We start from the raw sequence: 17,707 nt of genomic DNA on the forward strand, positions 1-17,707 counted from the left end.
CTGGAAGGGGTTTAAAAAAAAAAACTTCTGTGATCACAAGTGAATAACTAACTATACATATGATATTATGCATTAGACATGTGGAACAGGAATGTCACGATTCGGCTGGCAGGAGGTGGATCCTCTGTGCCAGAGAGGGATTGGCGTGGACCGTGCTAGTGGACCGGTTCTAAGTTACTACTGGTTTTCACCAGAGCCCGCCGCAAAGCGGGATGGTCTTGCAGCGGCGGTAGTAACCAGGTCGTATCCACTAGCAACGGCTCAACCTCTCTGACTGCTGAAGATAGGCGCGGTACAAGGGAGTAGACAAGAGCAAGGTCGGACGTAGCAGAAGGTCGGGGCAGGCAGCAAGGATCGTAGTCAGGGGCAACGGCAGGAGGTCTGGAACACAGGCTAGGAACACACAAGGGAACGCTTTCACTGGCACGATGGCAACAAGATCCGGCGAGGGAGTGCAGGGGAAGTGAGGTATACATAGGGAGTGCACAGGTGAACACACTGATTAGACCCACTGCGCCAATCAGCGGCGCAGTGGGCCTTTAAATCGCAGAGACCCGGCGCGCGCGCGCCCTAGGGAGCGGGGCCGCGCGCGCCGGGACAGGACCGCTGGAGAGCGAGTCAGGTACGGGAGCCGGGGTGCGCATCGCGAGCGGGCGCCACCCGCATCGCGAATCGCATCCCGGCTGGGGGCGGTATCGCAGCGCACCCGGTCAGTAGATCTGACCGGGGCGCTGCAGTAGCGAGGATGTTGCGAGCGCTCCGGGGAGGAGCGGGGACCCGGAGCGCTCGGCGTAACAGTACCCCCCCCCTTGGGTCTCCCCCTCTTCTTGGAGCCTGGGAACCTGAGGAGCAGACTTTTGTCTAGGATGTTGTCCTCAGGTTCCCAGGATCTCTCTTCAGGTCCACAGCCCTCCCAATCAACCAAAAAGAACCTTTTTCCTCTGACCGTCTTGGAGGCCAGTATCTCCTTCACTGAGAAGACGTCAGAAGAACCGGAAACAGGAGTGGGAGAAACAAGCTTGGGAGAGAAACGGTTGATGATGAGTGGTTTAAGAAGAGAGACATGAAAGGCATTGGGAATACGAAGAGAAGGAGGAAGAAGAAGTTTGTAAGAGACAGGATTAATTTGGCACAAGACTTTGAAAGGACCAAGATAGCGTGGTCCCAGTTTGTAACTGGGGACACGAAAGCGGACATATTTAGCGGAGAGCCATACCTTGTCTCCGGGAGCAAAAATGGGGGGAGCTCTTCTTTTCTTATCGGCAAACTTTTTCATGCGAGATGAAGCCTGTAAAAGAGAATTTTGGGTCTCTTTCCATATGGTGGAAAGATCACGAGTCACTTCATCTACAGCGGGCAAACCAGAGGACAAGGGAATAGGGAGGGGGGGAAGAGGGTGACGGCCGTACACCACGAAAAATGGGGATTTAGCAGAAGATTCAGAGACTCTAAAGTTGTACGAGAATTCGGCCCAAGGTAGAAGATCTGCCCAGTCATCCTGGCGGGAGGAAACAAAATGCCGTAAATAGTCACCCAGGACCTGGTTAATTCTTTCTACTTGCCCATTGGATTGAGGATGATAAGCAGAAGAGAAGTTTAATTTAATCTTGAGTTGTTTACAGAGAGCCCTCCAGAATTTAGACACGAATTGGACACCTCTATCCGAGACAATCTGCGTGGGCAAACCGTGAAAACGAAAAATGTGTACAAAAAATTGTTTTGCCAACTGAGGCGCTGAAGGAAGACCAGGAAGAGGAATAAAATGTGCCATCTTGGAAAATCGATCAACGACCACCCAAACAACAGTGTTGCCACGGGATGGGGGTAGGTCTGTAATAAAGTCCATACCAATCAGAGACCAAGGCTGTTCGGGGACAGGCAGAGGGTGAAGGAGACCAGCAGGCTTCTGGCGAGGAGTCTTATCCCGGGCACAGACATCCGTCTCCAGAGTCGGCCACCAATAGAAACGAGAGATGAGTTGCAAGGACTTTTTGATGCCCGCATGGCCTGCGAGGTGGGAGGAGTGACCCCATTTGAGAATCCCGAGACGCTGGCGTGGAGAAACAAAGGTCTTCCCTGGAGGAGTTTGCCTGATGGAGGCTGGAGAAGAGGAGATCAGACAGTCAGGAGGAATGATGTGTTGCGGAGAGACCTCTACTTCCGAGGCATCCGAGGAACGAGAGAGAGCATCGGCCCTAATGTTCTTGTCGGCAGGGCGGAAATGAATTTCAAAGTTAAAACGGGCAAAGAACAACGACCACCTGGCCTGGCGAGGATTCAGCCGTTGGGCAGACTGGAGATAGGAGAGATTCTTGTGATCGGTGAAAATGATAACTGGAAATTTTGATCCCTCCAGCAGATGCCTCCATTCCTCAAGTGCCAATTTAATGGCCAGTAGTTCTCGATCCCCGATGGAGTAGTTCCTCTCCGCCGGAGAGAAGGTCCTGGAAAAAAAACCACAAGTAACAGCATGCCCGGAAGAATTTTTTTGTAGAAGGACCGCTCCAGCTCCCACTGAGGAGGCATCAACCTCCAATAGGAAGGGTTTAGATGGGTCAGGTCTGGAGAGCACGGGAGCAGAAGAAAAGGCAGACTTGAGCCGTTTAAATGCGTCTTCCGCTTGAGGAGACCAGGACTTAGGATTGGCATTCTTCTTGGTTAAAGCCACGATAGGAGCCACAATAGTGGAAAAATGTGGAATAAATTGTCTGTAATAATTGGCGAACCCCAAAAAACGTTGGATAGCACGGAGTCCGGAGGGGCGTGGCCAATCTAAGACGGCAGAGAGTTTATCTGGATCCATTTGTAGTCCCTGACCAGAGACCAAGTATCCTAGGAAAGGAAGAGATTGACATTCAAACAGACATTTCTCCATTTTGGCATAAAGTTGATTGTCTCGAAGTCTCTGAAGAACCATGCGGACATGCTGGCGATGTTCTTCTAAGTTGGCAGAAAAAATCAGAATATCGTCCAGATACACAACAACACAGGAATATAAGAGATCATGAAAAATTTCATTAACAAAGTCTTGGAAGACGGCAGGGGCGTTGCACAGGCCAAAGGGCATGACCAGATACTCAAAGTGTCCATCTCTGGTGTTAAATGCAGTTTTCCATTCGTCCCCCTCCCTGATGCGGATGAGATTATATGCACCTCTTAAGTCCAGTTTGGTAAAGATGTGGGCACCTTGAAGGCGATCAAAGAGTTCAGAGATAAGAGGTAGGGGGTAGCGGTTTTTTACCGTGATTTTATTAAGTCCGCGGTAATCAATGCAAGGACGTAGGGAGCCATCTTTTTTGGACACAAAGAAAAATCTAGCTCCAGCAGGAGAGGAGGATTTGCGGATAAACCCCTTTTTTAAATTTTCCTGGATGTATTCAGACATAGCAAGAGTCTCTGGGGCGGACAGAGGGTAAATTCTGCCCCGGGGTGGAGTAGTGCCCGGGAGGAGGTCAATAGGACAGTCAAAAGGCCTGTGAGGGGGTAAAGTCTCAGCTTGCTTTTTGCAAAATACGTCAGCATAGTCCATATAAGCCTTAGGGAGACCGGTTACAGGAGGAACCACAGGGTCACGGCAGGGAGTACTGGGAACCGGTTTAAGACAGTCCTTGAAACAAGAAGTACCCCAGCTCTTGATCTCTCCTGTGGACCAATCAAGGGTTGGGGAATGGCGTTGAAGCCACGGTAGTCCAAGGAGAATTTCGGAAGTGCAAATGGAGAGGACCAAAAACTCAATTTTTTCGTGATGAGGTCCGATGCACATTAGGAGGGGTTCCGTGCGGTAACGCACGGCACAGTCCAATCTTTCATTGTTAACACAATTGATGTAGAGGGGTCTGGCGAGACTGGTCACAGGGATGTTGAACCTGTTGATGAGAGAGGCCAAAATAAAATTTCCTGCAGATCCGGAATCCAAGAAGGCCTTAGTAGAGAAGGAGAAGGTAGAGGCAGATATCCGCACAGGCACAGTAAGGCGTGGAGAAGCAGAGTTGACATCAAGAACTGTGTCACCTTTGTGCGGAGTCAGCGTATGTCTTTCCAGGCGGGGAGGACGGATAGGACAATCCTTCAGGAAGTGTTCGGTACCGGCACAGTACAGGCAAAGATTCTCCATGCGGCGTCGTGTCCTCTCTTGAGGTGTCAAGCGAGACCGGTCAACTTGCATAGCCTCCACGGCCGGATCTACTGTCACGATTCGGCTGGCAGGAGGTGGATCCTCTGTGCCAGAGAGGGATTGGCGTGGACCGTGCTAGTGGACCGGTTCTAAGTTACTACTGGTTTTCACCAGAGCCCGCCGCAAAGCGGGATGGTCTTGCAGCGGCGGTAGCAACCAGGTCGTATCCACTAGCAACGGCTCAACCTCTCTGACTGCTGAAGATAGGCGCGGTACAAGGGAGTAGACAAGAGCAAGGTCGGACGTAGCAGAAGGTCGGGGCAGGCAGCAAGGATCGTAGTCAGGGGCAACGGCAGGAGGTCTGGAACACAGGCTAGGAACACACAAGGGAACGCTTTCACTGGCACGATGGCAACAAGATCCGGCGAGGGAGTGCAGGGGAAGTGAGGTATACATAGGGAGTGCACAGGTGAACACACTGATTAGACCCACTGCGCCAATCAGCGGCGCAGTGGCCCTTTAAATCGCAGAGACCCGGCGCGCGAACTGAGTGATGTCGTCATGTCCATATGGAGGAACTGTGTGATGTCGTCATGTCCATAAGGAGGAACTGTGTGATGTCGTCATGTCCATATGGAGCAATTGTGTGATGTCGTCATGTCCATATAGAGGATCTGTGTGATGTCATCATGTCCATATGGAGGAACTGTGTGGTGTCATCATGTCCATATGGGGGAACTGTGTGATGTCATCATGTCCATATGGAGGAACTGTGTGATGTCATCATGTCCATATGGAGGAACTGTGTGATGTCATCATGTCCATATGGAGGAACTGTGTGATGTCATCATGTCCATATGGAGGAACTGTGTGATGTCATCATGTCCATATGGAGGAACTGTGTGATGTCATCATGTCCATATAGAGGAACTGTGTGATGTCATCATGTCCATATGAAGGAACTCTGTGATGTCATCATGTCCATATGGAGGAACTGTGTGATGTCATCATGTCCTTATGGAGGAACTGTGTGATGTCATCATGTCCATATGGATGAACTGTGTGATGTCATCATGTCTATATGGATGAACTGTGTGATGTCATCATGTCTATATGGATGAACTGTGTGATGTCATCATGTCCATACAGAGGAACTGCGTGATGTCATCATGTCCATATAGGGGAACTGTGTGATGTCATCATGTCCATATGGAAGAACTGTGTGATGTCCTCATGTCCATATGGAGGAACTGTGTGATGTCATCATGTCCATATGGAGGAACTGTGTGATGTCATCATGTCCATATGGAGGAACTGAGTGATGTCGTCATGTCCATATGGAGGAACTGTGTGATGTCGTCATGTCCATAAGGAGGAACTGTGTGATGTCGTCATGTCCATATGGAGCAATTGTGTGATGTCGTCATGTCCATATAGAGGATCTGTGTGATGTCATCATGTCCATATGGAGGAACTGTGTGGTGTCATCATGTCCATATGGGGGAACTGTGTGATGTCATCATGTCCATATGGAGGAACTGTGTGATGTCATCATGTCGATATGGAGGAACTGTGTGATGTCATCATGTCCATGTGGAGGAACTGTGTGGTGTCATCATGTCCATATGGGGGAACTGTGTGATGTCATCATGTCGATATGGAGGAACTGTGTGATGTCATCATGTCCATATGGAGGAACTGTGTGATGTCATCATTTCCATATGGAGGAACTGTGTGATGTCGTCATGTCCATATGGAGGAGCTGTGTGACGTCGTCATGTCCATATGGAGGAACTGTGTGATGTCATCATGTCCATATGGAGGAACTGTGTGATGTCATCATGTTCATATGGAGGAACTGTGTGATGTCATCATGTCCATATGGAGGAACTGTGTGATGTCATCATATCCATATAGAGGAACTGTGTGATGTCATCATGTCCATATGGAAGAACTGTGTGATGTCACCATGTCCATATAGAGGAACTGTGTGATGTCATCATGTCCATATGGGGCAAAATCTCTGAGGAATGTGTCCAGCACCTTGAAGAAACCATGCCATGAAGAGTGAAGGCAAAAGGGGGTCTGACCTGGAACTAACAAGGTGTACCTAATAAAGTGAGTGCTTTATATGGTAGTTCCTAAACTAGCATATTATAAAAACTGCTGCACTTTTCCTGTTGAAGAATACCCTGTTCTGGAAGGGGTTTAAAAAAAAAAACTTCTGTGATCACAAGTGAATAACTAACTATACATATATTATGCATTAGACATGTGGAACAGGAATGTCACGATTCGGCTGGCAGGAGGTGGATCCTCTGTGCCAGAGAGGGATTGGCGTGGACCGTGCTAGTGGACCGGTTCTAAGTTACTACTGGTTTTCACCAGAGCCCGCCGCAAAGCGGGATGGTCTTGCAGCGGCGGTAGTAACCAGGTCGTATCCACTAGCAACGGCTCAACCTCTCTGACTGCTGAAGATAGGCGCGGTACAAGGGAGTAGACAAGAGCAAGGTCGGACGTAGCAGAAGGTCGGGGCAGGCAGCAAGGATCGTAGTCAGGGGCAACGGCAGGAGGTCTGGAACACAGGCTAGGAACACACAAGGGAACGCTTTCACTGGCACGATGGCAACAAGATCCGGCGAGGGAGTGCAGGGGAAGTGAGGTATACATAGGGAGTGCACAGGTGAACACACTGATTAGACCCACTGCGCCAATCAGCGGCGCAGTGGGCCTTTAAATCGCAGAGACCCGGCGCGCGCGCGCCCTAGGGAGCGGGGCCGCGCGCGCCGGGACAGGACCGACGGAGAGCGAGTCAGGTACGGGAGCCGGGGTGCGCATCGCGAGCGGGCGCCACCCGCATCGCGAATCGCATCCCGGCTGGGGGCGGTATCGCAGCGCACCCGGTCAGTAGATCTGACCGGGGCGCTGCAGTAGCGAGGATGTTGCGAGCGCTCCGGGGAGGAGCGGGGACCCGGAGCGCTCGGCGTAACAAGGAATGAGTGTTTTGTAGGAGATGCTGACTCCAGAGTTGGCCGGAGGGTCCCTGTCGAGAAAGCCCTGGAGGGGACAGAATGGGAACGGAGGGGCCCCATGACAGGGGTATTATGCGGGAAGGTAGGGGTTAAATGTGAGGAGTTTAGAGGAGGGAGCTAGGGAAGCGCGGGCTTTTAGTGAGGGAGTAGGGAGGAGTTAAGGAGGGTATATAGGAGAGGGCATTGGTACGGGGGTCACAATCTGCGTGGCTGAAGAAGTGTCCCGCCCGCCCGCCCTTAATTTTGTCACAGTGGCGGGGTCAGGAGAGGAATCTGGGGAGGCACCAGTGGATGGGCATGGTATGTTGGATGGTGTGGAGGTGGGCTGGGAGCGGTTCCCAGCCAGAAGGTGGAATTCGGGTTGGTGGGCTTCACAAAATGGTGCTCCTGTGCAGGTGAGCTACGGCTAGGAGCAAGTGAAGATCCCATCACCTGTGGTCTGGTAACGGTGCCCCTCAGGTTCTTCTCCTGCGCTAATAGACATCCTAATGTTAGGACAGGTTATATTGTTATGTATGACGTTCATACATCGGTTTACAATGTTGTAATTGATTATTTATGTTATTTAATAAATGGGCTGCTGTGGCCTTTGTTTAACCAACACATGTCTTATGTCATTTATGGGAGGGAATAAGCTAAAATTAAGTTAAAGGTGTTAAATGATAGATGATCTGGTGGGGGTCTTAGCAGCTATAATATCCCCTAGTCATGTGTTTTGCAGCGTTACAGAGGTGCGGGGTGATTGTTTTCTTCATCTTTAGGGACTGGTACAGTGAAGGATCAGCAGACAAACAACTGTTCACTGAATACATACATCTAGCACATCCATTGCTTCCAATACAACCTCTCTCCTCCCTGCTCTACTGCCCAATGCAAAACCATCATCGAAATCATATACTGCAGTAGCTGAACGTTGTAGTTTGCAACATCTGGGGGCCATATTTGGAACCACTGCTATGGATAATCTCAAATGTATTTTTTGGCAACATAGCATTCAGCTCCAACCTAAAATGCGAAATAAAGCAATATAACTAATAGTGTTGTCTACAAACGATCTACTGCTTGTGTCTACAGCTCTGATGCATACATATGTGTCTCCATGGCAACAGACTACAAAGAAGCTTTGAAGTCTCATTCTCCAACCGTACTCTCTTCCATTCATTCTTTAGTAGGGACAGACTGGTCATAGGGCACATGGGCGTTTTATACCCTATTATACCCAACTATTACTAACATCGGCCCATCCTTCTTTGTGGCTCTGCTCTCACGTAACCCTACCCATGGCCAAAGTGGGCTGCTTAGTCTGAAATGCCCGGGCCTATTTTTATTCCCAGTCCGGCCCTGTTCTCTAGTACTTGCCTATCAATATTCGGTGGATCAGTAAGTAGAGGACAGATACAAGAGGGTATGGGGGAGATTTATCAAAACCTCTGCAGAGGAAACATTGACCATAAAAACCAATAAGATTGCTTCTTTAACCCCTTCCCGACCTATGACATACCTGTACGTCATGGGTGGCAAGGTGTTCCCGACCCATGACATACAGGTACGTCATGAACATTACTGCCGCTACTCGCGGCATCCCGCAGCGCCCGGAAAGATGGTGGCTATCACTGATAGCCAGCCATCTTACCGTGCGACCACAGGGGGTTTCATCCCCCACCCCCCCCAGCGATCGCTGCTATCAGCTGGTCAAATCTGACTAGCTGATAGCAGCGTTTCGCTATGAAAATACTTAGCAGCGCGGTGTGTGAGTCCAGATCACGGGGATCGGGACACACACCGCTCTGCTAAGTGTCCCTGACCCATCCCCCGGCGTCACTTACCCGTCCGAGCGGTGTCCCGAGCGGTCCCGGCGGTCCCGGCGTCCTCCATGCGGTCCCGGCTGCGCTGCGTCCCGGAGGTGAGGTTCCGGCAGCAGTGCGGCATCTTCATTGGCAGCAGTGAGATCGCCGTAAAGCGATCTCACTGCTGCCTCTGAGAGTTTCAAAACTGCAACTCCCAGCATGCCCAGACAGCCTTTGGCTGTCTGGGCATGCTGGGAGTTGTAGTTTTGCAACATCTGGAGGCCCACAGTTTGGAGACCACTGTATAATGGTCTCCAATCTGTGCTCTTCCAGATGATGCAAAACTACAAATCTCAGCATGCTCAGTCTGTCCAGGCATGCTGGGAGTTGTAGTTCTCTAACATCTGGAAGAGCACAGATTGGAGACCATTATACAGTGGTCTCCAAACTGTGGACCTCCAGATGTTGCAAAACTACAACTCCCAGCATGCCCAGACTGCCCAAGCATGCTGGAAGTTGTAGTTTCGGCAACATCTGATCCTTCAGATATTTCCGAACTACAACTTCCAGCATGCCTGGGCAGTCTGGGCATGCTGGGAGTTGTAGTTTTGCAACAACTGGAGGCACACTAGTTGGGAAACATTGTCCGTTTCCTACCTCAGTGCCTCCAGCTGTTGCAATTGTTGCAAAACTATAACTCCCAGCATGCACTGACAGACCATGCATGCTGGGAGTTGTAGTTTTGCAACAGCTGGAGGCACACTGGTTTGGAAACACTAAGTTTGGTTGCAAAACACTTGAAAGTTTATTACTTAACTTAGTGTTTCCAAACCAGTGTTCCTCCAGCTGTTGCAAAACTACAAAGGGCAAAGGGCATTTGCCTCTTAGCCCTTGATAAAGCCACAGCCTGTGGCGAAACGTCGGGCGGGCGGGCAATGTGTTAGAATTTTAATTGTCTCACACTATAGACTGTGGACTGCAGCCACAGTCTATTTTTTCAATTCACTTCTATAGCATGCAGTGTCATGCCAATCAATGCACTATGGATCAATATGTGTGAGGTTATTTTAATCTTGGCTCATTAAACGTTAAGTTTTATATTGGGTGGGAAATTTAGGGTCTCAGTGACTGCTTAGCGGTCAAATGTTAATAATATTGGATTTACCCTCCACTCATAGGTCCCCCTTGTTGCATTAATGTTAGGTTAAGCTTAAGGACCTTCCAGTTGACGTGATGTGGTCATAATGCTGATGTACCATAATGCTTTGTGAAAGGACTGACAGCTGGTGGGAACCAATAAGCTCTAAGCCTGCCCCTCTCCATATAAGGGCGCTATTAACCAATCCTCGCTCTCTTGGGTTCCGGACTAGCAGGCCTGAAGCCTACCAATTCAGCAGTTTACTAAACGTGAGTCTACCAATTCTAAATCCCGTCAATCCTGCGTGACTGCTGGACCTAAATAATTCCCCTAAATCCAGTTGAACAGCGTAATTCCTGACTCAGAGCTCATATACTACAAGGTCCAAGCAACTGTGAGGAACTTACAGACTACTCTTCTGTATAGACTGTTTGCCGTTATCAACCTGCATAAAAGCTGCAGTAAAGTTCTCTACAGTTTACTAAACCTCCGGTTGTGGACAATCCTTTATTCCTCCCTATCGTTCCTGGGACGGGTGGTGGTAGGATATATATATATTGAGGAAGAATCCCCTCCCTGGTGTCACCACAGTTAAAGAAGATATCCCATGCAGCAAAGAAAAAAAAATACCTAGCCATTCCATAGTATATTCACCTACCACCTCTCTGACATGTTTGTGATTTTTTTTCCGGCCCCCATTCACAGGCTATTCAGCTCATAAATTCCAGTTACTTCCTGGTTATGGTGGCTATGCCTGTGATCTCAAAGACTACATTTCCCTGCATGCACTGCTCACATTTCCTGCTCTCAGCTGCCTGAGCAGAGAACTTGTTACCTCCCCTAACTTATGTTAGCCATTCCCACATAACACAGAGCTCCAATCATATCCCTATACAGCAGGGTGGTCACATAACACAGAGCTCCAATCATATCCCTATACAGCAGGGTGGTCACATAACACTGAGCTCCAATCATAGCCCTATACAGCAGGGTGGTCACATAACACAGAGCTCCAATCATATCCATATACAGCAGGGTGGCCACATAACACAGAGCTCCAATCATAGCCCTATACAGCAGGGTGGTCACATAACACAGAGCTCCAATCATATCCCTATACAGCAGGGTGGTCACATAACACTGAGCTCCAATCATAGCCCTATACAGCAGGGTGGTCACATAACACAGAGCTCCAATCATATCCATATACAGCAGGGTGGCCACATAACACAGAGCTCCAATCATAGCCCTATACAGCAGGGTGGTCACATAACACTGAGCTCCAATCATAGCCCTATACAGCAGGGTGGTCACATAACACAGAGCTCCAATCATAGCCCTATACAGCAGGGTGGACACATAACACTGAGCTCCAATCATAGCCCTATACAGCAGGGTGGCCACATAACACAGAGCTCCAATCATATCCCTATACAGCAGGGTGGTCACATAACACTGAGCTCCAATCATAGCCCTATACAGCAGGGTGGCCACATAACACAGAGCTCCAATCATATCCATATACAGCAGGGTGGTCACATAACACAGAGCTCCAATCATATCCATATACAGCAGGGTGGTCACATAACACAGAGCTCCAATCATATCCCTATACAGCAGGGTGGTCACATAACACAGAGCTCCAATCATATCCCTATACAGCAGGGTGGACACATAACACTGAGCTCCAATCATAGCCCTATACAGCAGGGTGGCCACATAACACAGAGCTCCAATTATATCCCTATACAGCAGGGTGGTCACATAACACAGAGCTCCAATCATATCCCTATACAGCAGGGTGGCCACATAACACAGAGCTCCAATCATATCCCTATACAGCAGGGTGGCCACATAACACAGAGCTCCAATCATATCCCTATACAGCAGGGTGGTCACATAACACTGAGCTCCAATCATATCCCTATACAGCAGGGTGGCCACATAACACTGAGCTCCAATCATATCCCTATACAGCAGGGTGGCCACATAACACAGAGCTCCAATCATATCCCTATACAGCAGGGTGGCCACATAACACAGAGCTCCAATCATATCCCTATACAGCAGGGTGACCACATAACACTGAGCTCCAATCATATCCCTATACAGCAGGGTGGCCACATAACACAGAGCTCCAATCATATCCCTATACAGCAGGGTGGCCACATAACACAGAGCTCCAATCATAGCCCTATACAGCAGGGTGGTCTCATAACACTGAGCTCCAATCATATCCCTATACAGCAGGGTGGTCACATAACACTGAGCTCCAATCATAGCCCTATACAGCAGGGTGGTCACATAACACTGAGCTCCAATCATAGCCCTATACAGCAGGGTGGTCACATAACACTGAGCTCCAATCATATCCCTATACAGCAGGGTGGTCACATAACACAGAGCTCCAATCATAGCCCTATACAGCAGGGTGACCACATAACACTGAGCTCCAATCATATCCCTATACAGCAGGGTGGACACATAACACTGAGCTCCAATCATAGCCCTATACAGCAGGGTGGTCACATAACACTGAGCTCCAATCATATCCCTATACAGCAGGGTGGCCACATAACACAGAGCTCCAATCATATCCCTATACAGCAGGGTGGTCACATAACACAGAGCTCCAATCATATCCCTATACAGCAGGGTGGACACATAACACTGAGCTCCAATCATAGCCCTATACAGCAGGGTGGCCACATAACACAGAGCTCCAATCATAGCCCTATACAGCAGGGTGGTCACATAACACAGAGCTCCAATCATATCCATATACAGCAGGGTGGTCACATAACACTGAGCTCCAATCATATCCCTATACAGCAGGGTGGCCACATAACACAGAGCTCCAATCATATCCCTATACAGCAGGGTGGCCACATAACACTGAGCTCCAATCATAGCCCTATACAGCAGGGTGGCCACATAACACAGAGCTCCAATCAGCCCTATACAGCAGGGTGGTCACATAACACTGAGCTCCAATCATAGCCCTATACAGCAGGGTGGTCACATAACACTGAGCTCCAATCATAGCCCTATACAGCAGGGTGGACACATAACACAGAGCTCCAATCATATCCCTATACAGCAGGGTGGCCACATAACACAGAGCTCCAATCAGCCCTATACAGCAGGGTGGTCACATAACACTGAGCTCCAATCATAGCCCTATACAGCAGGGTGGTCACATAACACTGAGCTCCAATCATAGCCCTATACAGCAGGGTGGACACATAACACTGAGCTACAATCATATCCCTATACAGCAGGGTGGTCACATAACACTGAGCTCCAATCATATCCCTATACAGCAGGGTGGACACATAACACTGAGCTCCAATCATATCCCTATACAGCAGGGTGGACACATAACACTGAGCTCCAATCATATCCCTATACAGCAGGGTGGTCACATAACACTGAGCTCCAATCATATCCCTATACAGCAGGGTGGACACATAACACTGAGCTCCAATCATATCCCTATACAGCAGGGTGGCCACATAACACAGAGCTCCAATCATATCCCTATACAGCAGGGTGGCCACATAACACAGAGCTCCAATCATATCCATATACAGCAGGGTGGTCACATAACACAGAGCTCCAATCATATCCCTATACAGCAGGGTGGCCACATAACACAGAGCTCCAATCATAGCCCTATACAGCAGGGTGGTCACATAACACAGAGCTCCAATCATAGCCCTATACAGCAGGGTGGCCACATAACACAGCGCTCGAATCATATCCCTATACAGCAGGGTGGACACATAACACTGAGCTCCAATCATATCCCTATACAGCAGGGTGGTCACATAACACTGAGCTCCAATCATATCCCTATACAGCAGGGTGGACACATAACACTGAGCTCCAATCATATCCCTATACAGCAGGGTGGCCACATAACACAGAGCTCCAATCATATCCCTATACAGCAGGGTGGTCACATAACACAGAGCTCCAATCATATCCCTATACAGCAGGGTGGCCACATAACACAGAGCTCCAATCATATCCCTATACAGCAGGGTGGCCACATAACACAGAGCTCCAATCATAGCCCTATACAGCAGGGTGGTCACATAACACAGAGCTCCAATCATAGCCCTATACAGCAGGGTGGCCACATAACACAGCGCTCGAATCATAGCCCTATACAGCAGGGTGGCCACATAACACTGAGCTCCAATCATAGCCCTATACAGCAGGGTGGCCACATAACACTGAGCTCCAATCATAGCCCTATACAGCAGGGTGGCCACATAACACTGAGCTCCAATCATATCCCTATACAGCAGGGTGGCCACATAACACTGAGCTCCAATCATATCCCTATACAGCAGGGTGGCCACATAACACAGAGCTCCAATCATATCCCTATACAGCAGGGTGACCACATAACACTGAGCTCCAATCATATCCCTATACAGCAGGGTGGCCACATAACACTGAGCTCCAATCATAGCCCTATACAGCAGGGTGGTCACATAACACTGAGCTCCAATCATAGCCCTATACAGCAGGGTGGTCACATAACACTGAGCTCCAATCATATCCCTATACAGCAGGGTGATCACATAACACAGAGCTCCAATCATATCCCTATACAGCAGGGTGGCCACATAACACAGAGCTCCAATTATATCCCTATACAGCAGGGTGGTCACATAACACAGAGCTCCAATCATAGCCCTATACAGCAGGGTGACCACATAACACAGAGCTCCAATCATAGCCCTATACAGCAGGGTGACCACATAACACTGAGCTCCAATCATAGCCCTATACAGCAGGGTGGCCACATAACACTGAGCTCCAATCATAGCCCTATACAGCAGGGTGACCACATAACACTGAGCTCCAATCATAGCCCTATACAGCAGGGTGGCCACATAACACTGAGCTCCAATCATATCCATATACAGCAGGGTGGCCACATAACACAGAGCTCCAATCATATCCCTATACAGCAGGGTGGCCACGAGGAAACAAAATGTAATCTCAGTGCTCAGAGAGAGGGACCCTGGAGTTGAAGCTGCAGTTTTACAATGTAAAATCACTCCCTCCCCCTCCTCCTCTCAATGAAACAGCTTTACAGTGGCACAATCACCTCCCCCCTCCTCTGCCCTGCACTCCTCTCTCCTCAGTGCTCAGTGTGACAACTCTACTCTCCCTCCCCTCCATTCTCAGTGTGACAGCCCTATGCTGGCAGCTCCCTCCCCTCCCCCCTCTCCTCCGTTATCAGTGTAAAAACATTAGCAAGGAGAGGGGAGAGAACTATGATCTGAATCAGCCGGCATATAGGCAGTGCTGCTCAGCCAATCACTGCAGAACAGAGGGAGGACAGTGTGAATATTCATCAGATGGGAGGGGCTAAGGCCGAGCACAGGGAGCTCTCTGCAGCACAGGGGTTTTCTGGGTAATTGTCACGTCACGGCCCCTGGATGCTGCTGATAACAGCCTGAATAGGGGGTCGAAAGTCATGAAAACCTGGAACAGCTGAATTTCCTGTCAGACAGAAGAATGCAGATAAAGCTTGTTTCTAAGCAGCATTGGTAATGGAAGTGATTTACAAACCTATATAACTTTACCTTCAGCACTAAAAGCTGAACAATTGTTTACTGTGAGACTTGTCCTTTAAGGGTTAAATCCAACACCCTTTCATCACTGCACAGCTACACCACCTACACCCTACACCCCCAAGCTACCACATTGCAAAACTTCAACTCCCAGCATGCTGGAAGTTCAAATTTTGCAACGTCTGGAGGGCCACAGTTTGAGACTAATGGAGTAGGAGCTATAGACACAACATAGTAACATTGTATGTAAGGTTAAGGTCCCATGTAGTGCTAACACAGCGTACCCTAAAAATACATACTGTACGTCCAACCAGTTCAGCCTGATAACCTGCTGTGTTAACCCAGAGGGAGGCATAAAACCCCATGAGGTTACCTTTCCCTAACAAAATAGCTCTATAGGGTATATTCACCATATGGAAATTAGGCAAGGAATTTTCTCACTGAAGTTCCACATTGGATCTGTTCCATTCACAATGCTCCAGAGTCGGTGCTGCAGTCTGCTACAAGTGGAGCATTATATAATGTAGATAATACCATGATATGTATATTTGTAATATACGTTGGTTAAACAATGTGTATATTTTTTTTCCTGCAGCTTCTGCCTGTGTATCTCTATGAGGAGTCCAAATACAGGAAGTGTGGATAAGCAGGGCTCTGTGCAGGCTCCTGGTTTGTCAATTATTATGCTGTGTGAGCCAGGAGCGTGTCACAAAGCCTCAGTGTACAGAGCCCTGCTTATGGTCAGTGTACAGAGCCCTGCTTGTCCTCAGTGTACAGAGCTCTGCTTGTCCTCAGTGTACAGAGCCCTGCTTGTCCTCAGTGTACAGAGCCCCGCTTGTCCTCAGTATACAGAGCCCTGCTTGTCCTCAGTGTACAGAGCCCTGCTTGTCCTCAGTGCACAGAGCCCTTCTTATCCTCGGTGCACAGAGCCCTGCTTGTCCTCATTGTACAGAGTCCTGCTTGCTCTCAGTGCACAGAGCCCTGCTTGTCCTTGGTGCACAGAGCCCTGCTTGTCCTAATTGTACAGAGTCCTGCTTGTTCTCGGTGTACAGAGCCCTGCTTGTCCTCAGTGTACAGAGCCCTGCTTGTCCTCACTGCACAGAGCCCTTCTTATCCTCGGTGCACAGAGCCCTGTTGTCCTCATTGTACAGAGTCCTGCTAGCTCTCAGTGCACAGAGCCCTGCTTGTCCTTGGTGCACAGAGCCCTGCTTGTCCTAATTGTACAGAGTCCTTCTTGTTCTCGGTGCACAGAGCCCTGCTTGTCCTCAGTGTACAGAGCCCTGTTTGCCCTCAGTTTACAGAGCCCTGTTAGCCCTCAGTGTACAGAGCCCTGCTTTCCTCAGTGCACAGAGCCCTGCTTGTCCTTGGTGCACAGAGCCCTGCTTGTCCTTGGTGCACAGAGCCCTGCTTGTCCTTAGTGTACATAGCCCTGCTTGTCCTCGGTGCACACAGCCCTGCTTGTCCTCGGTGCACACAGCCCTGCTTGTCCTCAGTGCACAGAGCCCTGCTTGTCCTTGGTTTACAGAGCCCTGCTTGTCCTCAGTGTACAGAGCCCTGCTTGTCCTTGGTGCACAGAGCCCTGCTTGTCCTCAGTGCACAGAGCCCTGTTTGTCCTCAGTTTACAGAGCCCTGCTTGCCCTCCTCAGTGTACAGAGTCCTCCTTTTCCTCAGTGCACTAAGCATTGCTTGTTCTCAGTGCACAGAGCCCTGCTTGTCCTTGGTGCACAGAGCCCTGCTTGTCCTTGGTGCACAGAGCCCTGCTTGCCCTTGGTGCACAGAGCCCTGCTTGTCCTTAGTGTACAGAGCCCTGCTTGTCTTTGGTGCACAGAGCCCTGCTTGTCCTCAGTTGATAGCCTGGGGGAGTATGGTATGGGGAGTGTAGCTGTGTGGTGACTAAAGGGTGCTTGTTAACCCTTGCTATTAGTGATGCCAGGGTGAGGGCTCCTCAGTAATGCTTTTCCTACTGCCACCCTTCCCAAGAGCGATAGGGAGGTAGATAATAATGGAATGTCCATAGTTGTAACTTTTACTGAAGATTT

General features: G+C 49.4%; 1 protein-coding gene across 4 annotated transcripts in view; it reads right to left on the reverse strand.

The window, feature by feature from the left end:
* RD3 (RD3 regulator of GUCY2D) overlaps window positions 1-17,707 on the reverse strand; it is a 78,326-nt gene that overhangs the window by 38,970 nt on the left and 21,649 nt on the right. Inside the window, exon 1 of one of the 4 annotated variants that reach the window (XM_056568248.1) lies at window positions 16,079-16,164. The exons of the other annotated variants lie outside the window; for them this stretch is intronic. Within the exon in view, the coding sequence (XP_056424223.1) occupies window positions 16,079-16,122 (44 nt within the window). The 5' untranslated portion in view covers window positions 16,123-16,164. Of the gene's footprint in view, window positions 1-16,078; window positions 16,165-17,707 lie in introns of those variants that run through there. 4 annotated transcript variants of the gene reach the window in all.

The sequence above is a fragment of the Hyla sarda genome, chromosome 3 (assembly GCF_029499605.1).
Source record: "Hyla sarda isolate aHylSar1 chromosome 3, aHylSar1.hap1, whole genome shotgun sequence".
NCBI lineage: Eukaryota > Metazoa > Chordata > Amphibia > Anura > Hylidae > Hyla > Hyla sarda.